This window comes from Mus pahari, chromosome 10 (assembly GCF_900095145.1).
Source record: "Mus pahari chromosome 10, PAHARI_EIJ_v1.1, whole genome shotgun sequence".
NCBI lineage: Eukaryota > Metazoa > Chordata > Mammalia > Rodentia > Muridae > Mus > Mus pahari.
This window is the reverse complement of record NC_034599.1, coordinates 91,784,448-91,808,931: the sequence shown is the minus strand read 5'-3', so window position 1 is coordinate 91,808,931 and position 24,484 is coordinate 91,784,448. Positions and strand designations below refer to the sequence as shown.

General features: G+C 47.9%; 1 protein-coding gene across 6 annotated transcripts in view; it reads right to left on the bottom strand.

Annotated features, from left to right (window-relative positions):
- Positions 1–1,763: 1,763 nt before the first annotated feature.
- Positions 1,764–24,484, bottom strand: part of Nmnat3 (nicotinamide nucleotide adenylyltransferase 3) — a 121,466-nt gene continuing 98,745 nt past the window's right edge. For 3 of the 6 annotated variants that reach the window (XM_029543338.1, XM_029543339.1, XM_029543340.1), the window contains exons 3-5: positions 23,382–23,565; positions 19,397–19,476; positions 1,764–2,154 (exon numbers count right to left, since the gene is read on the bottom strand). In XM_029543338.1, the coding sequence (XP_029399198.1) occupies positions 2,099–2,154; positions 19,397–19,476; positions 23,382–23,565 (320 nt within the window). In that variant the 3' untranslated portion in view covers positions 1,764–2,098. Of the gene's footprint in view, positions 2,155–10,567; positions 11,946–19,396; positions 19,477–23,381; positions 23,566–24,484 lie in introns of those variants that run through there. The other 3 variants (XM_021207715.2, XM_029543336.1, XM_029543337.1) reach the window with 1 other exon arrangement.

Here is a 24,484-nt window from a genome sequence, read left to right as displayed (position 1 = left end):
CAGTGGCTGAAAACACATGTCTCTATCCGGAAGCCAGAGCAGAGGGCACTGAGGATGACGGTGAAGAGAGGACTTTGAAATTTGAAAGTCTGCCTCCCACACACTCTGCCCATACATCCTCCAATGATTCAGTACCTCCTGGGGGTGGTACCAACCTGGGAAAACAAGAATGTAAACATCTGAGACTATGGGGCTCATAGCCGCTGACAGTCTTGTTACCGCATGGGATTGCACGTGTGGTCTTTAGGGCAGACCACCTGTTTTGATTTACTGCAGTGCCAAGCACTCCACGGATGCTGTGGGCACCACGGTGGCTCTCTGTCTGCTGATGCTCTCTCTGCTCGCTGGGTTCTGTAAGAGCTGGCTTCAAGTGTCCTTCTGTGTGACTCGGGGTTACCTGTGACGCGTAATCACGGAGGACGGACAATGGGGGAAGAGAACATCAGAGATGTGGGGAGGGGGGTGGGGATCAAGGAGAGCTCCTTAAAGAAGGTGAGTCTTGCTGGAGCTTCAGGTCAGGCAGAATCAAGAGGGGTGTCAAGGGGGTCCAGGGGAGGGTGAGCATGAAGAGGGAAGGAAAGAAGAGAGGAGGAGGGAGTTCAGAGAGAGCCACCATGCAGAGGGAATAAAGGGGCAGGCTTGGGTATGGCAGCCTGCAATAGATGAGGATACTCCTAACTGGGATTTCTTCAGTCCCTAGTCCTAAGAACAGAAGTGAAGATTTACAATCAATTCTCCGAGGTCCAAAAAGTGCCAAGGTCGAGAGCAGCAAGCCAGTGCCTGTGTGTGTACAGTGGGACACGTAGGAGCACGTGGCACTCCGGGGCAGTGGTGGCTAGGGAGGAGAGAGAAGCACTGGGGACTTGTGATGGGGCTCAGTTATCCAAACCACAGCAGGGACACATTTGCAGGTCTCACGGTTAGCTCCTCAGTTAGGCCATTGTTCTGCCTGTACCTCTTGGAACAAGAAGAATCTCTGTTGGGTGTGGTGGCTTAGTCCTACAGCCAGAACACTCAAGAGGCTGAGATGGGAAGATTCCTACAAGTGCAAGACCAGCCTGGGCTATGGTATGAGAGGGAAAAGGAAGAAGAAAAAAAGAGAAGGAGGAGGGAGGAGAAGAAGAAGGAATAAGGAAGAGGAAGAAGAAGGAAGAAGAAAAAAACAAACACAGAAAGAACTTAAACACCCATTCCAGTGACAAAAAGATAAGCAAACCTGTCACGTGGTCACCATTTTAAGCTAAGGACATGGGAATGGGTTTTTAAGGCTGCTTGGAAGAAACAGTAAGAGCAGGCAGTGATCCATGGAAGAGCAAGAGAGATGGAGAAAGATGAGAGGCAACAAGACTGAAGTCCCTGTGCAAAATTAAGGGCTTTCCAGACGCCAAGTGTCTTCATTACACACAGCTGTAGAATTCTGGGTAAGATGAGATTTCTGTGCCTTTGTTTCCATAGGTTACAAAGGCAGGGTGTTTGAAGAGAGGGTTTTTGTTTTTGTTTTTGTTTTGTTTTGTTTTTAACTTGTTCCAGTCACATAGGTGGAACATCAGGAGTGAATAGAGTCTGAATTTGTGTCTAGCTCTGTCTGGTTCTGCAGCCCCAGATCTTAACCACTTGTTATTGTCTGTTATCGTCAGGGAGGTGAGGATCTACGGGGATCCTGGCCTGCTGGACTTGATAAATAAGCTGACAGAAGGGAGTCACAGAGAGGAAATAAGCCTCCCAAGACATCATCAATATGGAAGCAGAAACTGAATCCCACGTGAAGTGAAAACACAAGCAGGAAAAAAAAAATCTATAAGCTGTTAAGAATTAATGCACCTTAGTAAGGCTCTGACGAGATTTAAAAAGAACAAATCTTGCCAGAGTGATATTTTTGTGATCTTGGGTTAGAGTTCTACAATGGAGGGATGAAAGGGGGACATCTAGTCAGACACACATTGATTTCTAGGATGCACAAGACTGGGCCCTCTGAGGCATTTCTTGGAGTGAGTAAAGATCTGCTCATGCTGACCCACGGCCAGGAGGAGCTGGCCTCAGAGGGATGGGCCAAGATTGCATGGAGTTAACCTAAGGCCCCAGGCTGGATCGTGTCTCCTCAGAAGCAGGAGAGGGCAAACACGATTTTAGACAGGCTGCAGAGTGCCCAGGCATCTGAAACAACGAGAAGCAAGCCAAGAGCTCAGACTCAAAACCGTGACCAAAGAGCACACGATCATCCTCGGCGCTGACCTTCCTGCTCCGCCTCGTAACCGACAGGATCACATGGAATGGACAGAGCTGGGTTTAGACCTTAGACCCACTGTAACCTGTCTGATCGCAGGTAAGCCACTTGGTGTCTCAGAGGTACCACCCTCACAAGGGAGGTTTAAGGAGTCCGACACATATGTCCTCTAAAATCTAGTTTGCTCACATTCCTTGTCAGTGAAGGCTTTCTGCCGTCAAACCACAGGACTCCCTCCATATATTTCCTATATTGGGTTAGTGGCATGTCCCTCATTGCCTTTACAGCTAAGCCCTATGTTCCTGTATCCTTTATGGTAAGTCCTCCTTCCCTTGGACCCATCAACAACGTGTGTGTGTGTGTGTGTGTGTGTGTGTGTGTGTGTGTGTGTGATTTGCATGTGTGCACATTTATATGTGTGCGTGCATGTCCCTGTATGTTCCTGTGAAAGCCAGGCCTTATCACCTGATGTGGCCCCCTCAGCAAGACTGTTGTATTGGTGGCAGTAACTAGTCCATTAGATTCTTCTCTATTTCATGTGTCAGGAGCTGGGCACATGCTTAGGAGCTTAATGTTGAGAGAACTCAGGGCTCATCAAAACTACACAACAAGGATCCTTTTAGCAAACCCGTGACTACCACTCTCCTGGCTCCCGGAACTGGCTGGGGGCTGAGGCCATTGTGAGTGAGATTCAGTCGTAACGAAGCTGATGTCTAGTAGAAGACAGGGATGTAAAAGCATCCTTCAAGCTCAGTGTTCGGACACGGGAACCAAAGTATTTCTCTGACCCAGAGCTGGGGGTTGGTTGCTCCAAGATGGAATATCGCTCAATACAGGAAAACCAGAACTTCAGGGAAAACGGGTAAGTGTGGCTTAGCCTTAGGTTTGGTGGTAACAAGTTACCTGCACCCCCCCCCCCCCGGAGGAAACGGGGTGGGGGGAGGGACACTAAGTATTTAAGCACAGAAATTCCTGTAAGACACAGATGACAGGCCTTTCACAGAAACATGAGTTTGAGCTGTTATATTCATACACAAAACAACTTTGATCACTGTGGTTGCTTTTAGCAGTATAAGAAAAGGCACAGTGAAGGAGGCAGGAAGAAAAGTTGGCCCTGCTATTCCTTTCCAGACGGAGCAATGCAGGATGAGGAGATGCTTTCCACACTGGGGATCAAGAGGGAATTAAGCCCAGGCTTTCGATGTACAACTCAATACTAAGCAGAGCCTACGGCCTCTTGTCTCCAGGTTCGTGAGAGCCACTGAGGCCTGGCTCTTCACCCCACGGCCTCAAAGCGGCTCCCATCATAGCTCCTAGCCTCAGCAGCACAGCACAGAAAGATTTCGTTTGCTGGAACAGAACCAGGACTCTAGGTTAGTAATTAATGTGTGTGGGTGAAACCTAACAGTGGGCAGATCTCAACAGGCCCCATCGTCTGGCCAGTGCCTATGGCTAGAGACCTGGACCTAGCCTGCCAAGGGGAGACTTGTCTCTCCAGCCAGATGGACTTCATTTATTCTAGTGGGGATCAAGAGTCACGTGAATACTGTATAGCAGGAACCAGGTCACAGCAGTACAAAGCTTGGTTGTGTCCCCTGGGCTGTGCTGGTCTTCATGACCCATGGCTCTTGGGGATGACCCAGCACTAAGTTCTCAGTAGCTATCACACGGTGCAACACCTGGAATGCAGGTGGCACAGCCCAGAATAATTTTCCAGGGGTGGTGGAAAATATAGCACCAAGTTGCATAGCCTAGGATTGATCTTTTCATGGTGAGGTCCAGACTTAACATCTTATGGCCCCTGACCGTAGGCTATGAATGATACTTGGCTCATGATGACATCAAGTGGAGACTTGCAGGGATGGTCAACCATCCTTACATATTCCTCTGGTTTCAATGTTAGACTGGGGGACAACCTTGAGCTTGGGATGCCCTCTAGTGCTGAGATACTGACAGCACCCCTAACCACAGGCTTAGGGTGCGATCTGCTGCTGAAAGAGCAGAGAGAAAATAATCAGTGTGCTTAGAACAACTAGAAGAAAAGGCGCACATGAAACTGGAAGGACTGACCTGTTCTTCAAACGATGACAATGTGTTCCAACAAATGGGACTTTCAGGAAACAGTAACTTTGCTCTCCTGACACCCAGAACTGACAATATAACTATCAATATGGACAACCCCTGCCCCCAGGCAGAGTCCAACACAGCTGTCTTAAGGAAAGACAGAGAACTTCAAGAAAAACACAGAGAAGCAATTCACCTATTCTGCCATAGAAACTGAAAAGAGGTGGAAGGAATTTAAAAAATGAATCTGAAATCCTTCAGGTGAAACGTACACTAAGTGGGATTTTTAAAAAGATACATAGTATCAAGCACAAAGTAGATCATACAGAACAAAGAATCAGTAAGAGAGAGACGGGCAGGCATAGGGCCAATAAGATGGCTTGGTGGGCAAGGATGCTTGCTGCCACGTCTGAAGCCCCAACTTTCATCCCCAGGACAAAGATGGTGGAGAGAGCAAACCAACTCCCACAAGTTGTTCTCTGACCTTCATACACACACCACCCATAGTCCACACACACCCCTCCCATTAAATAAACCAATGCAATTCTAAATTTTTTAAAAAGATAGACAGGCATAATTGAAAAAACACACAGTCAGAGGAGAAGAAAAACAAAGGACAGAGTCTCAGAAACTGTGAGCCAAAATAAAGCTTCTGTCTTTACTAGACTTCTTAGGAACTCAATATCTGGAGAGCCAACACAGCATTGACTGAGTGGAGTTAAGGCACTTGCTGCTCCATTCGCCAAATGGACACGTGAGCTGCTCACCTTACTTTACTTACATGAATAATGCGGTGGACGTATCACATACACATTGGCGTGGATATGTTTTAACTTCTCTAGATTCCTAGAAGTACAATTGCAGGGTTGACTGTACCCCTTCTAGTAGGTGTGACATGCTATCTCATTGCTGGTTTAGCTAATAGGATTTTTCTAATATCTAACAGATTATTTTTCTAATATTTAACAGATTGTTCATGTAATGACAAGCACTGCATGCCACCATTATGTCCTCTTTGGCTGGTGTTCGACTTTGGGTGATCTGCTTGAAGGACTTCTGGCTTCAGAGGCAGTTATACCATGGTGATGATTATTACAACCAAGGGACACAGCAGGGGCAGAGCCATAGCAGATGGAGCTTGGAGAACTCCAGGCTTTGAAGTCTTCCCTAGGGTAGGGTTTCCACAGAGCACCCTTGTTCTCTAGCACCAAAATGGAACAGTTTATATGGCTTCTGCCAGCACCACTGCTACGAAGCCAACAGCATCTCTCTGAGATGTCAACCGGCTAGAAGCAGATGCTCACCACAAATGATGCTATATGGCCATTCCATGCAGGGCATCCTAGCGGGCTTAGTATCCCAGGAAGAAACACAGGCAGCATCGTGGAAGCTGAGTTCTTAGATGCCAAGCAAGACCAGCAGAGCCTCTAACCAGCACTGTCAGGGGCCTGGCTCCCTCCTTCCCAGCACAGAACTCTCTGGATCAGCTTTTAGTCAAGTTACTGATTTTTCTACTCTTTTGTTGTTAAGAGTTTTTGACATACTTTGGAAACAATTCACTTATTAGATACATACACTGTGTAAATATTTCTCCCTGGACGGTGGCTTATCTATTTTCTCAATGGCTTCTTCCACAAGGAATGTCAATAGGGAGTATGACTATATTTGAGTATGCGTGTGCACTCATACTTTGTTAGTGAAGGATGGACTGCAGGATACAGCAGTAGGATGAGAAACTCCATTAGGTCACTGCATTGGTCAAGGTAAGAGCTGAGGATGCTTTAGGGGTCTTGGTTGGCCTTGTCATCTTGACACAGCCTAGGGTCATCTGAGAGAAGCCTCAATAGGAGGACTGTGTAGATGAGTATGGTCTGTGGGCATGTCTGTGAGGGGTCATCTTAATTGTCTTCATTGATGTAGAAGGAACCAACACATCGTGGGTGGTCCTACTCCTTAGGGTGTACCAGAGAGTTAGCCAGACAACAAGCCAGATAGCCGGAGAGCTAACCAATATCCACTTCGTGGTTCCTCTTATGCACTCTGTGGGCTGTGAGTTCATTCCCTGGTCAGGATAGGGTATGAAGGACAGCAAGCAACCTTGCCCCTGGGTTCTTGCCTTGAGTTCCTCGTTGACTCCATCATGATAGACTGTAACTTGGAAGTATAGGATGAAATGACCCCATTGCTCCCGAAACTTGCTTTTGGTCATAGTTTCTACCGAGGCAACAGAAAAGAAACTAGAATGGGAGATGACATGAAGGGTGCAGACATGAAGGTGACATGAAGGTCACAGAGGGTCAGATCAACAGGGCATGCAGGCACACTGCATTTCCAATGGGAGGTAAGGAGGGGCTTCCCAGACCTGTCCCTGAGTACACCGTTGTTCATCCACTGTTTGCTAATTCAGAAACATGAATCCCAGTGAACTCTGGAGTCCCTCTCACAGTCCCTGAAGCCTGTGCCATCAAGAGCAATGTGTGCTGAAGTTATTTAAACAATACTAAACTATTCAGAGGCATGTGCCTATGTGAATCACCACAAATATATATTTATCAGTCACTCGAATTTCCATCTATATTGTCAGGTTTGGGGCTAAGAAAGGAACGGAATACTACTATGTATGAAGACTTCGACAAATGTGAGGGGCAGCAACATCGTCAGTACAGGAAGTGAGGATAAGGCTAAGGGAATACATATTCATGCATTAACCCAATTACAAAATGGGCCCTGCAAAGCACGAGCTCTATCGGCTTGAAATGGGATTTCGCATCACTCTGTCCCAACTGATGCAGACAGTCTTAGAAATGAAAATGTCTTTCCCCAGGCAAGGATACAGCGCCAGTCTCATCTGGGTGGAGGAAAGTGTCATAGGAGAACCTTTGTTTAAGGCTGGAAATTCTATTTACTCAGGAGCCTGAGCCACTGTTTTTCTGCTCTTGTAAAATAAACAAAATACCCAGGCCATCAAGATGTGGAGGACACCTGAGGGAGCAGAGAGGCGTGTGAAATCAGTCCGGCAGGGTGGTGCCAGGCAACGCGTCAGGAGCAGAACAGTGATGTGTATTTCCTCTTCTGCCACTAAGAGAGGAAGGTGACACGAGTCAGTGAGACACAGCAGGCAACAGAAATAAGATATATTTGTGTGTGTATGTGTGTGTGCGTGTGTGTGTGTGTGTGTGTGTGAGCGCGCGCGCATGCATGTGTTTGATTACAGAAGAGGTTGATGTTTTACCTGGTGGGAACCACGTGCTTGCAGACATGGATCAGGGAGGTGCAGGCATGCCCTCAAAGGCTACTAACCCCATGGAAATGTTGGCGACTGTGGCATGCAGGGCATCAGTTGCAGATGCAGTATTGTAACCAGCACTCTGTTAAGGAGGTAATGACGACTCTAGCTCTCCATGGTGCCCACTTTGCCCCTTCTGGCTCAGGGCCTTTTCATGTACCATTCTTCTATAAAGCCCCCACTCATCCCAACGTCTCTGGAACACGCCCATTAGCATTTCTCTGTTGTTTACACCACTGGGAAAACCTATTTCATTATGAGAGTCTATATATACCTTGTACAAGTTCAAAGGGGCCGCTTAAAAAAAAAAAAAGACCAAGAATCAGAAACTTAGATACCTACTTAATTAGGATGCTAGAAATTGGGGAGCCAAAGCACAGACCTCATTAGCTTTGCAGGGAACTTGATGCTTCTGGCCATCAGCAATCAGTGTCTCCCCTAGAACCCTCTTCCTTGTTGGCAATCAAGTCCTTAACATGTGATCACTGGGTTCTTGTTTGTTCTCCACTGTACTATAAGCTTCATAAGAATGGAGACCCTGTCTGTTCGCCATTACACCCCGGCACACGTGAGGACCTCAACAAATGTGATTTGAATAAAGGAATCCTAGAGCTCAATAATGATTCCTACGCAGTAAGCCTCCACCCATCAGGCCCGAGATGTCAGTACAGAAGTGAAGCTGTAAAAACCAAGTCCAGAATGACACTGAATATGGAGACAGGGAAGAATGAAAGCTGGGGTGCCTGTGAGTCGGCGTGTTGTGTTCTAATTCCTATGTAATGGCATTGTGTACCCTACAGTGAACATGACTTCATGAATGGTTGAAGCTTCTCACTGGTCTTCTTTGAAAGAAGCTCAGATGCAGTTTCTTGATGTCCTTATGAGAAAGAGAAGGGAAAAAAATAAACTCTCCCATCTCCATCGTTGTCATGGACCAGTGGGTTTAACTGCAGTTAGAACTGGTGTCCTGAATGTTTGACAAATGTATTGGGCAGTTGTGCTGCTACATTTGTGGGATGTTAGGTATTAGCACCTTGTGCACAGAGAAAGGAATCTTACAGTGAACAGGTCAAGGAAGTATTATCCAGGCAAAGAATTGGACAGCCCTGACTGTGCGTTGAGGCTGAGGACCCCTTTCTCAAACCTGCAGCCCCCTTCTCTAGCTCACCTTTCAGATACCACTGTCTACACGCAGGCTTTGTTCTCTCCCTTCTCGACTCGTGTATAACAGCGGGGTGATGTGGCTCAGAGAGTAGAAGAGGTGGTACTCATTGGAATGTCATGTGGTTTCAATGGTACCCTCAGCTTAATGAAACAAGTTATCATTTGATGCTGCAGTGAGCGATACTGAGACCAGTGAGGCCCATTAGGAAGCTGAATCTGTCGGTCCATTTGCAGGGGCCTGAGAGTCTTCCTTGAGCCAGCTCCTGGGAGAGCAATAGAGCATTAGCATCTACAAATGATCCCCCTGACCATCGGGAGCTTCCAGTCTGGCTAGAGGGGTACGGGGCCGAAAGAAGGCCCAAGAGGCTGAAACAGAAGCACTCAACCTTACACACTCAGGGTTAAGCTGGGAGTAGTGGTGTGTGCTCTGAATCCTAGCACTGAGGCAGGAGGATTGCTGAAAAACTGAGGCCAGGCCAATTTGACTTACCTAGCAAATTCCAGGCTAGTCTGTGTTAAGAGTGAAACTTTGCCAAACAATAATCCCAAACAAATGAAAACAAATCAAAACAGAAGCTCAAAACCCAAGGTAACTAACTATATGTAATATATTATATGTACATAATATACTCTTTCTTTCTTCTTTCTTTCTTTCTTTCTTTCTTTCTTTCTTTCTTTCTTTCTTTCTTTCTTTCTTTCTTTCTTTCTTTCTTTCTTTTAGTAAGAAAGAAAATTATAGTTGGGAGAATTCAGAGTAGGCCTAATCACACCTTCCACTTTGGAGTTAAAGAAACTGTATAGCCTACAGTGGTGAAAGGAGTTGAAGTCCTACTATGTGCTATGGCAGGTTTTAGACAAGGCTCTTTGATCCCTATTTCCCTGAGTGACAATGGCTCTCAGGGACCTCTTGGAGGGGAGAACCCAGGCAAGGAGGGAAGAACCCCACAGGACCTCACAGGAGGGCACTGAGCTCTGTATTTCCTGCTTATCTGGTTCAAGGCTCACAGGAGTCCTGGGAGTTTGGGGGGAGGGAGGGATATTAGATCCTCCTTGCCTGCCCTATTGCTTTTCTGTGTCACTAAATATGTAGCCAAGATGGGCCAGGACGGAGCATGGAGACCCAGACTCTGTGCAACTTCTTCAACAGGCCCAAAGGTGAATCCAGGAGTGGAGTAGGCAATCCCGAACACCTCATTCTCCTCCTTCAGGGTGCACAGAAACACCATCACAGCCTGCTGTCTTAGGTTGGAAGACTGTTTGGGGTCTGCTGAGACACTCCCTTTTCCTACTTCTAGCATCATCTCTGTTGCGGTGATAAAACAGTTTGACCAAAAGCAAACGAGAGAGGAAAGGGCTTATGTCATCTTATACCTCCAGGCCACACAGTTTGTCACCGAGGGAAGGCAGGGCTGTAACCTGAAGCAGAAACCTTGGAGGCATGCTGCCTGCTGGCTGGCTTAAGCTCACGCACTGCTAGGGCATTTAAATAGCTCAGGACCACCAGCCCCAGGTCTTGCCCACAGTGTGCCGGACCCTTCTACGGTAGCTAGCAAACAAGACAATGCCACCCGCACAAACCTGCCCCAGGCCAAAATCTGATCTGGATAATCCTTCAATTGAGACGTCCTCCTGGGTGACGCTAGGCTGTGTTAATGTGACTGGGACAGTCCTCTACTTCCAGGACTCGGGACACAAACTCTTAAATTCAGGCCACTTCAATTGGAACGGGAACAAATCTCACAGAGTATTTAAAAAGAAGAGCAACAGCTGGATCCCTGGGCATGAATAATATAACAAAGAAAGAAAAAAAAAAAAGGAGAAACTTTTCATTAGTATTTTTTGATGTCAATTTATTATTTATCCTTTTGCCAATATTCAAACGAGCAGGCAGTCATAAAACATTCAAAAGATCTTCTAAAACAGTCAGGCATCTGTTTTACTTCAGTTCCTTTTTAGAAATCAGAATATTAGGAACCCTGGTGTTTAGAGTATAGCAGTGTAAAAATACTATGGTGTATCAAAAATATTGCTTGAGGGGGCTGGAGAGACGGCTCAGTGGTTACGAACTCTCTTGCCACTCTTCCATAAGACTGGAGTTTGGGTTTCAGCACCCACATCAGGGGGCTCACAACTGCCAGTAACTCGGACTTCAGGTACTCTGATGTCCCTCCCATGTGCATGTACACACACGTGCACAGACACATGCATACACACATACGCACATATAATAAAATAGATCTTAATAGATCTTAAACACATATTGCTTGACCACAACATAGAAAGAGGATGGTCAGAAATTTTATGTTACCCCACAGGCAGACAGGCAGGCAGGTGGCAGGCAGGCAGGCAGGCAGGCAGGTAGGCAGGTAGGCAGGCCATGGTTTACAAGGGAGGATACACTGGAAACCAATGATGTGCTGTTTCCAGATTTCTGAATCCTCATTTGCTATTATTCTGTTTGAAACGAGGATGTTGAACTGGTCCTCTGCTCAGTAATTAGCACCCTGTAAAATTATTCCTATCAAGACCAGCATGCGGCACCCGGCCTGAGTTATGAAAAACAAACAAACAAACAAACAAACCCAAATGAAGGCGACTGTGATGGACCCCTCAGGGGCCAGCCATGCTCAGAACAGCATCAGTGTGCCTCCCATGACTGCCATTTACACAGTAAGCAGGTGGTCTCCTAATCCTATGACCTGTCGTGCCTCCTAAGTTGCTCTGACACATGACTGTCTCTGCCACAGGCACAATCTCTTCCTTGAGTGGGAAGTCAGGTACGGTAAAAACCACTGTGAAAACAAATCCAGAACCCGGAGCAGAAAACCCCAACTCCCTAGGAGGCCCTCTAGCCAGTCTCCCCTTTCCGGGAACCGTCATTGATGTAGAGGCCCTGGTCCCTGATGTAGGCAATGACGGCCTCAGGGAGGAGGTACTTCACGCTCTGCCCTTGGCCCAAGGCTTTCCTGACATAGGTGGCACTGATCTCGTTCAGAACGGGTTCCCTGGCCAGGTGAATGTTGTGCTGGAAACGCTGCAGGATGGGCGAGTCCGAGATGTACCTTTTCGGGTCATGACCGCTCCGGCTCACGCACACCAAGCCAAACTTCTCCACTATCTCCTGGATGTGCGCGTCTTTCCAGAGGTTGGGGGTCTGGAAAGTGTGGAGGACATCAGCTCCGCAGAGGAGTTTCAGCTCTGGCCGTGCTGTAAAACAAGGGTGGGTCCCAGCAAGGTTACGGGAATCTGAAGTGATACCCGGGCCCACAGTTATAAGCAACCATTGCAGCCTCGTAGCTTCAGGTTAATATTGACAAAGCGTCAAGACAAGCAAAAAACAAAACAAAACAAAAAACAGATTTTGCTTTTCAGTTCTCAGAGCTCAGACAGAGGTCTGTTTGTCTGCTTTAGATCAGAGCAGACAAAGTCCCAGAGGTGGCCATGCTGTCCCCAGAACTTGATTATCTGCTAAGCAGTGAGAGTTTTGAAGTCCCACGAGGAAGAGGCGGTGGGCGTTGTATAAGTCACCACCTCTGCATTCACTTCAGCCCTTGTTATTACATTATCCCAAGGACCCAACATTTTTCTACAAACCCCGTGAAAATGTGCAGGCTCTCTGGACAGCTACTGGGTCACTAAGATCCCAGCGGGTGGCCTTTTCATTTTTGTTTGCAATGTGACAGAGCTCCAAGACTCTGTGGTCTGTGTGGCAGTCCTGTGGGGTTTAGTCTACACAGTGATGTGGTAAAGTGTTCTGAGGTTCCTAGCATGGCCCTATTACTCAATACGATGCGTGCAAAAGCATGGTTCTCAGGACGAATTAATGAGGTAGAATTTCGGGGGAGAAACCAAGGCACAGAAAGGCTAGAGAGAGCTCACGTCCTCAAGATTGGATCAAACTGGCAGCCAGCCTCCACGTGGGGCATCTGTAGCTGCTAGCTTCTGCTGCCGCCTGCTGGTGAGAATCTGCCAATGCATCACGAACAGGAAGCCTTGGCGGACTAGAGAAGGAAGGGCGTTGCAGCCCTGCAGACACCCACCGTTTATGTGGACCTGGCTAATCTGAAGAGGAAAGGTTAACCCATGCTAGAAGCACACCCTGGGTCCACAGTACTACTGGAAACGGATTCCAGAAGGCGATAAAGGCTGGTCTCTCATCTTTGTCACCCCGAAGACTTGGCAAGGAAGAGATTCTGGGCTGCCATGCATTGCGGGGGGTGGGGGTGGGGTGGGGGGGACATGGTATAAGGCTAGGCTACTGTACAGTGGGACACTGGGAGAGATTCTGGTGATGGACAGAGAATGGGCTTATGAAGAAGCAAGGCCTGGCCTGGGAAAGAAGTGAGAGACGGGTAGTACTATGGAGAGGTCTGAGCTCAGCCTCCGTGGGGTAGACACTGCTGAGCTGGGGCGAGGCTGAAACCGGCCTCCCTGCTCTGGGCCTCAGCTTCCTCACCTACAGGAAAGGGCAGGCCAGGAGACTGTTCTCCACAGCGGCTACCAGCACCATGAAAGCCTACTTTTCCAGGGCTGTAGCCTCAGAATACTGGTGTAGTCAATGACACTGGATCAGTCTTTGACTGTTGCTGGGAAGGCCCTTGGTGGCCACACAGTCAGATCCAGATGCCCCAGGCTTAGTTCTGGTTCTGTTATTCAGTGGCTCCTGTGAGATCGACTTTCAAATGGACATGCTCAGAGTGCTCACTTGGTGGAGTTATTTTAGCACTGAATGAGTTTATCAGTGAAGACAGACGGAGCCACATCGTCGTGACTGCTTTCCATTCATTCACTAATCCAAGTACTTATCCACTTACCTACCCATCTATCCAGGAATATCCATCCAATGGGTATGAATTATCTCCTCGTTTTGAAAGCAATAAAATTGTGCTACGAATTATTCAGCAACTCACGCTTTACTAATTTGGTATGGATTTGTATTTCCCAACAGCTGTGAGGATTTGCTCTAATTCTTATTTATAGAATCACTGCAAGACAGTAAGACACCAAGCTTTGGGCTTTCAAACAACTGGTTCAATGATACTTATTCGATTTCAACATCTCCTGGGACCCGGGGCACATCCGGTCTGTTTCTACAGGTCAGAGAACAGACAAGACACACTTCTGTCTTCTGTTTTTTTTCCCCCTTGTGTGTGTGTGTGTGTGTGTGTGTGTGTGCGTGCACGCACGCGCACGTATAGGCCAGAGGGGAATGTTGAGTGCCTTTCTCCACTGCTCTCTTTGCTTTGCTCCGTGAGGCAGGGCTCCTTCCTCCTTGGAACCTGGAGCGTCCCACTTTAGAGTTGGCTGGCTGCCAGAAAGCCCCGGCAATATTCCTGTTTCCCATGCCCAAGGCGGGGTTCACAGACCTCTAACGCTGCTCCTGCCTTTGTATGGGTGCCCGGATCTGAACAGGCAGGCTTTCATCCAGGCACGATCAGCACGTGCCCATCTCCCCGATGCGCTTAGTCAGTTTCATGAGGAAATGTTTGACATTTCGGCTTCCACATTAGACATTAATTTTGAGAGTAAAATCATTAATATTTAGAGTAAAAAATAGTATTCACTTTGAGCTGTGACTAGAAAGGTCTAGATAGGATTGAGCTCTGCCCCCCAATCAAAGGCATGTCTGTGAGGTTCGAGGTGCCTGTTATCCTACAAGACAAGACAATGTCATGGTCAACTCTCGTGGCCACATATACCTCAGCCCACAACTGCTCATGCTCAGACCTCACGGAAGCTTCTCAAATTCATTCCCATAAATGCTACCGAAGTTTCTGACGCAGTAACTGTCCAAGTCCAAAGTATGTAAATCAAGAGTAAAGGCTGAGGGCTGGAGAGATGGTTCTGCAGTTAAAAACACTGGCTGCTCTTCCAGAGAGCCTGGGTTTTATTCTCAGCACACACATGTGGCTCACAACTGTCTGTAGCTCCAGGTCTAGGGGGATCCAAAGCCCACTGATGGCTTCTGTGGGCACAACACGTGCATGGTGTACAAACATACATGCAGGCACACTTCCCCCCAAGAAATAATAATGAAGAAGAAGAAGAAAAAAAAAACCACAAAAGGTTGCCAGTGTGACTCGTCTAACAGTCATGCAGTGATCTAAATTTGGTTGTTTGAAACTACTGTGACGTTGAGAAGCTATGGACTTTGAGATGCCGATGGGCCAAAGTTTACACAAGCTGTAGGGAAAAATGTCCTGAAACCTAGAAGTGTGAATGTTTGGTGGCCCTAAGTTGTGGCATTGAAGAGCATCAGTCTTGAGGCCAGTAAGCCCTGGGTATGAATTTTAAATTTCTTGGGACCCTGGGAAACTGACTTTGCCTGTGGGTCTATTTCTTCAGCTGTAAGATGGGGACAGAAAAGGCTCCACGGAAGTTATGGGAAGTGAAATGTGGGGAGACAGCCTGTCACAGCTATGTATGAATACAGCCATGGACGGTGACATCCTGCCAACACACTGTGAGAGATCTACACAGGAGGACACCAGAGATGAATCTAGGAATGACACCTGGCAGTCGGTGCCCAAACTAACCAGCCCTGGTGAAATAGGTATAAGAATGGGTGCCTGCTATTTTTACAGAGGGGGTTCTGAGCCAGGCTCAGCCCTAACATCAAAGGGCAGGGCCACCCTTACAGACTACTGACAGTGAGCTTGGCTGTCATTAAAGGCCCTGGGGTGTCACCCATTTCAGAATGTCACCCAAGCATTCAGGATCACAGACGATCCACACAAGGACAGACGAGTCCAGGGAGGGCTGCCAATTACAGAAGCAACAGCTAGGTCTAGCTCTGGCTGCCACCAGTGCTGAGCTCAGCATGTAGTCTGCCATTCCAGAGTGTGACAAACACACAATAAGATACACAGCTCCCAAAGTGGCCCTCAGAAATAAATATGTCACTGGTAACACAAGTGGCATCTCATCAAAAGCCAGCTTATGCTGAGGAAAACCTGCCTTCTTATATGAAAATGTTTGGGTTTTTTTTTTGTTTTTGTTTTCCCTCCCCCCCCCCAACGATGATGAACACGAAACATGTTCACGGTGGAACATATGGAAACTGTACGTGTTTGAAACTGAGAACAGCAACAGCAACCCACAAGGCTGGTTCTGGGTTCTATAGCCATCAACATTTTGGTGTATTTTCTTAGGTTGCCATATTGATTCAGACACACAAACAATATGGAATTACACTCCCTTCTGTCTGGTGTTAGACATATGCTACTGTACAGGGGTTTCCCCACTCCCTGGATGTTTCTCCATCTCTTGACACTTCTGATGTGAGGTCTTCTCCTGATGCGGACAGCGGAATGGATTCAGTGGTTATTTTTACAATTAAACTCCTAGTTGCTTTCAACCCCTGGGGCTAGCTGGGCTTTGTGGTATAGGCCTGCAACCTGATCTAGTCAAGGGCTGAGGCAGGAGGAGTGCAAATTCAAGGCCTGCCTTGGATACAAGAGTTTAAGTTCAGTTTGGGCAACTCAGTGAGACCTTGTCTCAAAATTAAAAGTAAAAAAAAAAAAAAAAAAGGTGTGTGTGTGTGTGTGTGTGTGTGTGTGTGTGTGTTAGATAGGTTGGAGCCCCTAGGGGAGAACCTATAGCCATTGCTCTGCTAATGGGTCTCAGCGTTATATCTACTCTCAATGATGTCCCATTATACTTATAGAGTAGTGCATCTCTCCGCGCTCATCAGAGGCGTTTCTCTTTGCAGAATATGGTGATTAACACAGAGACCCACAGCTGGTCAAGGTGTAGACTGAGACTATGGAATTCTCAGTCTTAAATGGGGTATCTTTACCACACACGCCTCCTCCCAAGACTCTGAAGATGGGACAGAAAGACCGCAAGAGCCAGAGGCAGAGGGTAACTACCAACAGATAGTGTTTTCCAGACACAGCAAGGTTGTGGCACACATGAGCTCATAGGCATTGTGATGGTATGAACAAGTTCTGCACAAGCTCAAGCCAGGCAGATCTCAGCATGGAGCGGGTAGACAGGCATGAAGTCCCACTCCCAATGGAGAAGCTATTGTGGTTTCCATGAGGGAGGGAGGGAGGGAGGGAGGGAGGGAGAGAGAGAGAGAGAGAGAGAGAGAGAGAGAGAGAGAGAGAGAGAGAGAGAGAGAGAGAGAGAGAGAGAGTTGGTTGTCTATAAGGGTGTGGCCCTAGTAAGTCTAACACACTCCAGTGGATGGCTACACACTAAAGAGTACAGAGCCAGCACTAATGGGCTCCCTGTGTCTAAAAACATTTATTTTATTTCAATTTAATTTTATTTTGTGTGTATGTGTGTGTGTGTGTGTGTGTGTGTGTGTGTGTGTGCGCGCACTTAAGTATATGTATGTGTACCATGTACATGCAAGAGCATACTGAGGTCAGAAGAGGGCATCAATTCCCCTGAAACTGGAGTCACAGATGGTTGTGGGTGCTGGGACCCAAACCTTAGTCTTCTGCAAGGCCTCTGCTCTTAACTGCTGAGCCATCTCTCTAGCCCCACTTAATGGGTTTAAAAGAATGAGGACACAAAGTTGGTTGCCTATGAAATCAGCGAGTAGATCTCGGAGGACATGGATGAAGGGGATGCAAATGTTCCAAATGCTAAGTACACAAGTCTTAAGAATTAATAAAAATAGGTTAATTAAAGGGGGGGTGGAACAGGTGTGGTAGCCCATGCCTTTAATCTCAGCACTGGGACGGTAAAGGGAGGCAGATATCTGTAGGTTCAGGCCAGCTAGAGCTCCTTAATGGGACCCTGTTTCATAACACAAACAACAGCAAAAGCTAGGATGGCAGCACAGGGCTTTACTTCTAATGTTTTGGAGGCTGAGGCAGGCGGGTCTTGGAAAGAACCCAAACATAGGGTCAACCAGAGATGGGAACCCCCAGACAAACAGAGAACAGATGTGAGGTGGGGCTCTGGTAGAGGGTGAACTCAAAAGCTTAGCAGCTAGTGGGAATGTGTGTTCTGGATGCCTCTTAAGACAGGCAGGAATTCCAAGGAGGACCAAGAAGGGGAGGAGTGGGTACCAAGCAGAGGAACAGTGGGTTCCTGCAGAGAGGCAATACAAGAGACAGGGCTCAGCGTGGCATCCCTAATTCACCTCTGGAAGCCCTGCCTCTCCCTGGAGTCTCTGATGTTTCATAGGTCTACCATGTCCCCTGTTGACACTCCCTGCTCTTGTATCTCTGCCTGCCTGCCTTGAAATGCCTTCAACCTCTACAGCCCACTGGTCCTGTAAATGTGGGTGCGGCTAAAATGCCTTCATTTCCCCCCATCTTTGTCCACTATAAGGCGTGGGCTGGGCTGCTGTCGCTCTGTGAGCTCAGAGCCTGGCTCTTGTAGTATCGACCAGCATTATGCAGGACTTTGTAGAAGGAGGCGTAGAAAGGGCACAGCATCCTGTCTATGATGAGGAGTGGACCTTGTGTCTATGGCCCACACCTGGGGCTGGGAACAGAGGAGCCCACACAGGTAAGGAGGACAGGCCGGAGGAATACAGAACATAGCATGGGTATGGACTGTATCAGAGACACTACGACTCCTTTTTAGACTCTCAGCCTAGTAGACAGTATCAAAGTGATGGAACAGCAATTTCTGAGTGATCAATAAGCCTCTGTGTCCCTCCCTCTCAGGTCTGGGGCGTGGCCTGGCAATCCATGTGTCTAACAAGGACCACAGTAATTCTGCCGTGTGTGCTCTTTGGCCAGCATCTGAGGGCTACATGGCAAGCTTGGGACGTGAGGACATTCGCAAGTCCTTTCTAAGGTGTGTTTGGGGGTATTCTCGGAATTCTGAGTGGTAAGTTCAGAATGGTTAAAAAGTGACAGGCTCTGCCCTTGTCTCCGTAAGTCACAACGCACCTGGACATGGTAAGGGCTCTGAAAAACTCCGCAGCAAAGCATCAGTTTTAGGTGCATTTATCCTTGGCGGTCTTGAACCCTTTTTTAGGCGCCCTTTATGGAACCCTTTTGATACGAGAGTCCCACCAGCTAGAGTTGGAGACCCTGTAGGAGAAAGCCATGCATGTGGCCTGCTGGAATTTTGTGACCCAAAGTTCGTGTCACACCCTTCCCTCTCACACCCATCCTACGTTCTTGTGTGTTTGCAGGAGAGAGCCACGCCTCTGAGCCCAGACACCAGGGCTTCTCAGACTCAAGTCACAGGCCTTGCCTCCTGCAAACAGGAGAAGCACAAGCAGAGATCGGGTTCCTAAGTTAAGACCATCACCCAGGAGAACCTCAGGGTCCCCTCAAGTCACCTCTGCTCCTTCGAGGCATTCACCGAGTGGCTGCTAGCAGGTGCTGGTCTTCCGTCAGAACGTGATCCTTTTAAATCCAACAGGCTAAGGCTTTCTAAAGAACTTCAGCATCAGTCACCAGCTTGTCCCTTCGTGGCCCTCACTTGTAATCCATGTCACAAGCACTAAGGGTGGCTAAACCCCTTTGGGCAGCAAATCTCAAGTAGGCACAATGAAAGGGCTTAGGTTGAGCATGGGAAAGGCAGGGTGTCTCATTTGACCTTTTGACCTTGGACATATTTACACTACCAGGGAGGGCTCAGGTTCCTTACCCATGCTGAGATGGCTAGACAAATCCCATTGGTTCCTTACTCTTCATCTGAATCCCCCCTTGGAGATGGGGCAGGGGGTTGGTACCCACCTGCTGAGGCTGATGGTGTCTTGCTGGGGTCTGAGCCATCCATCTGGGCTGAGTGTCTCAGCAGCTCCCTGTGATGGTGCCTGTGGTGTAAACACAAAGCTTTGCGTGTGTTGTATCCTAGACGTCCTCCCCCCTCCCCACCCCAGTGCCCCAGGATTTAAGATTCGCTTCTACATGTCTTAGACCAGTCCATGAATACTGTCCATGAATACTGATGACCAGGTAGTGTTCTAGGAGCTAGGACAGGATGTATAATGCTACAGAGTTCTATTCCGCTCACTTTACCACATTCTATACAAGCTGGGTGGAAGTGTGGAATTACGCCTGATGTTACCCTATCCACCAGTCTCAATAATTCTCTATTGATAATATAGGTGCTAGCATTGAGTGGGTGCCAGAGGCATGAGCTCTCAAAACCAGACAGATGTAAGCTTAAATGTGCATTTTCCGTTGGAAAGCGTAAGTGGTAATGCCTGATTTCAGGATTTGGTGAAGGTACAAGCTGTATACAGCAAGTCCTGGCACCGCGTGGCCTCTAGCTTGCTCCAGCACACACTCGTATCATAAACTTGTGCTTTAAAATGCCATGAGGTGGTGGCTAGGAGGTGGGGCTTGGAGAGAGAAAGCCTGGGTTGAGTCCCAGCCTCCTCCTTACTGCTGGCTGTCACTCTGATGGGAGCTTTCAAGGCTCAGCCAGTATGGATGCTCCTCGCCTGCAAATGGGGACATTGCCCCATTCCCCCATCCCCGATAATGGATAATTATCGAGATGAAGGGACAAGTGGAGTCACAGAGCAGGTTAGGTGCTATCAGACTCATGTAAATTTGACATGCTTACTTTGAAGCAATCTGTCTTCAAACTGAGACTCCTGCACTTTTTTTCTTTCTCACCAAACACAGGTAACCTTAGCACTCTCCCGTGAGTCCATTTATCTTTCGCCTTCCCGATCCTCAGCAGAGCGTTATTACAGCTGTATGTGTTGGAAAGAGCTGGCTTACTTTCAGCACTCAGCACATTTTCCCTGTGGGTAGTGGTCCTGGCTGGCTCTTTGATGCCTGCCTGAGTGGTACTCGATTGTGCCCAGCCCTAGCCTCTGAACTGACTCTGAGAGCATGGTTTTCTGTGGCTTCAGAAGCTCGCCCAGGGAACTGCCAGCCAAGGGTAACTACAGCAAGGGAGAGCCAGCCACCTCTCTTTCCCGGCCAGCGGCCAGCGTTGCTTTAGAGGGTGACTCTGGCGTGGCTTCAGAGCCCAGTGGTCAGAGCTCTGCCTCTTGCTTATTTGCTGTGCGACTGTGATCAACTGAACATCGTTGTGAGCCCAAGGCTTCTCATCTGTCAAATGAGGCCAGGAGGCTGAATTTGTGGTGGGTCTATGAGGTGATGTGGGTGAGGGACAGACTACACGAAGTAGCATTTTGACTAAGAGAAAAATATGAGAAAAAGTTAAGTTATTGTCGTGGTTGGTGACTAAGAGTAATCTCTAGGGTCCATATGTTGAAGGCTCAGACCTTAGTTGTAGATCCAGTCATTGAAAGATGGGCTCTCATCTAAGCAGTGATGACTACTGGTAGATTTGAATTTGATAGCTTTTTTTTTTTTTTTTTTTTTTTTTTTTTTATGAGGTGACTGAAGGTTTGAGAGTCAAGGCCTAGTTGGGGAAAATAGGTCATTGGGGATAATAAGTCTTTGGGGGCCTGGGCCTTATTCTGGGCTCCTCTCTGTCGCTCTGCTTCCTGGTCACCATGAAATGTGTATGTTGGCTCCACCACACCCTTATGTTTTGATGTTTTGCCTCACAATAGGCCAGAAATAGCTCTGCTAGATTAGGGCTGAAAGCTTTCAAAGTGTGGACAACCATACACTCTCTCGTCAAATGATTTCTTTGGGTTATTCCGCACTGTACGGAAGTGGCAGGCTTAGTCCCATCAAAGGTGGCCTAGACATTACAGCATCAGCAGAAAAGTGAACCACACATCAGGATGAAGAGTCTCCCATGAGTCCCTCGAGGGAACTGGCATCACAGTGACCTTTGTCATATTTGTTGTAGGATCCACTGTGGCCACCATCAAGAGGACATTAAATGCAGCAGATGCAGGGGACGATTTCACCATGATTCTAAAACCATTGACTTAAAATTTTAGCCTGATTTTCAACCTCTGGGGGGCGGGGACTTAATCAGCTATCCATTAAAAGAAACTATTGACTCTGTTGGTAAGTCTCAACCACACCAGCACAACATAAATCATCCAGAACCTTTAAACAAATGCCTGTGGTTAGGGTCTATGCCAGCAAATCTGAAGGCATCTATTTAAAGGTCCCGGCTTAGAGAGAGCCTTAAAGAAAGTCTTCTAAGTGGTTTTGGCAGCCAAGCCTGTGACCAGTGTCGACTGCTCTTTAAGTGACGTTAAATCCCGATTTTCTCGTTCAGTGACTGAAGCTGTGGGGCTCAGGCCTAGATACATATTAGAGTCACCGGGAGCAACAGAAATAATGGATCTCTCCCCTCCTCAGCCAAACCAATGTGATCACAGCCTTTGAGGAGGGACCTGGGCTGCGAACCTAGGAAGTCTGCTGCGTGTCCATTGTCCAGAGGCATTTGACTAAAGGGCACAGGGGAAAGGAGGGAGAGTTTCCTAGTATCTCTGCTCACATCTGCATTTTACAACAGAAGTACCATGAAACTACCATACCATCACCTACGTGTCCACAAATGGTGTTCTGGTTTTGAGGATAGACCACAGCCAGCATTACAGATGTGAGGAGGGCAGGCGACATTAACATCCACTATCCACCAGCTAGCTTGTCTGCACCATCTTATCAAAGCCACACCCTGTCCTGCCAGGGAGGTGCTGGTCTTCTTACTTTATTGGGTGAGGAGCTGAGACTCCGGGAGGCTGACTCACTTCTTACATAAAGTCTTTCAGCTAAATCTGGCTTCAAAGCACGCTCCTGGCAACTGTGGTGGCTCTCACGGGGATGGGGAGAAAGCCCGAGTTCCTGAGTACTTATTAAAGCTAAATGGTTTGCTGGATCATCCGCTGCCTTGTTTCTGCTCCCCACGATTAGCCTAAAGGAGCAAGTGGTGAAAGGGGCTTGTTTTAAAAGACGCTCTAGGAGCATGTCTTCAGAATGGGAGATCTGGCTTATGCCAATGAGTGGGTAAAATGGAGAGCGTGCATCTACGCAGTTATAAACATTCCTATCAGTTGGGCAGCAGGCTCTGAGGTGGCACTGTACTGGTTAAATGTTCACTGTGGTCCCTTCCCTAACAGAAGGTGCAGAACCTCTATGACTGCATAGGTTGCAGCGCCACAGTGCCTTCCCACAGAGCAGTCTGTCACCAGTGATGAAGCAGACCAGCCTTACCCCCTTCTGACAGCCGGGACAGCTGTCATAATGTACAGGGCTGGACCAAGGCTTTCAAACAGCTGTGCGGACTATGCTCAACGCTATTAAGAATTCAAAAGACAAAAGATAACCTAGAGTAATGATTTCTGCTCTTAAAAGAACCCCTCTCCTTTTACATGAACGTCTATATCTAGCAAACAAGCTGAAAAGACAGCTTATTATATAGGTTCAGTTTTCAAACTTGTCAATGCCAGGAAATGTAAGGCTCCAGTTACAGAAGGCAATTTGTTAGTTTTCTACCAGGAAAGCTTTTTCTTTTTCTTTTTTAAATCTTCATTTGATTATATTGTCTTCATTTTACAAGTGATGAAGAGGTCTCAGAGAGGTTAAGTCACCTGTTCAAAGTCACACTGCTGCTAAATGGGCGACAAAGGGCCTGGTGCTGTAGCCCTCGGACGCAAGACTCTCCCAAATAGCAGAAGGTTCTCCCTTATTTTTGCCCAGGGACCCATCTGAAATGGTGACCCTGCTGGTCGCCTTCCCAGTCAGCAGAGGCATTTCTTTAGTCTTGGATGGGGCCACCTCAGCATTGTCCCATCCTTTCATGCTGCAAGTAAACACATGACTCTGTTACCTCAGCACCTTCACCGTTTCCATCCACTGCGCCTGCTCACTCTCCCAGGGGTCCACCCGAATCCAGTCAGATGTCTGCAGGGCCAGCCGGGCCATGGCCACTCGGTGATGGGAAGCCACCAGGTCTTTCTTCCCATAGCTGTCATTGACGGGTGAGATGATGCCCTCGATCACCTGGTACATTCCTACGGAGAACAGGGTAGACACTTGTCACCTGGCAGCACAGTGCAGGCAGCTGCTCAGGGTTTACGCCTCCATCCTGAGTGTGCGCAGACCCTGCAGGGCCCTCCTGGTGGGTCAAGAGCTTGCAAGAAAGGACCAGGGTCCTACCTCAGCGGCTGTGTTTCTCCCCTCCACTGTCCTCTATGCCTCAGAGTGGAAGCTTTCTTGAGAGGGAGCTTTGAGGGTGGAGCTCAGACAGCAGATCACAGGACAACCTGCATCAGGATGTGTTTGATGAACATCATGAGATGCCTTTCTGGCAACACTGTATTCATGGTAGCTGTCTCCCAGAAAGAGAATTCTGGGACTAGAAAACACCGGGAGGGCTGGCTAGGTTTATTGTCAACTTGACACAAACTAGCGTCCCCTGGGAAGAGGGAGCCTCAACTGTGGAACTGACACCATCAGATCGGACTGAGGGATTGTCTGTCTGTGGGACATTTTCTTGATTGAGTACGTGATATGGGAGATGCTTAGCCCACTGTGGGCGGCGCTACTCCTGGGTGGGTGGTACCGCTTGGTATAAGAAAACAGACTGAGTGAGAACAAGCCAGGAAGCAGTGTTCTTCCATAGGCTCTGTTCCAGTTCCTGCCTCTAGGTTCCTGCCTTGGCTTCCCTCAGTGAAGAACTACATACAACTCCTAAGAAAAGTAAAACCTTTCCTTCAAGCTGCTTTTGGTCATGGCATTTATAACAGCAATGGAGAGAAAACTAGGACAGAGGGAGTTTGGAACAAAGCTGGGTTGGTGATGACAGGATGGGCCCTGACTGTGTAGGCACAACTGTGACTCTGGAGTGATTTGTAGCCAGTGGAAGGGAGCCTGATAGAGGGAGGCTGCTGGGAAGGGAGTAGGCTGAGCTGCTTAGTGGATATTGCCTAC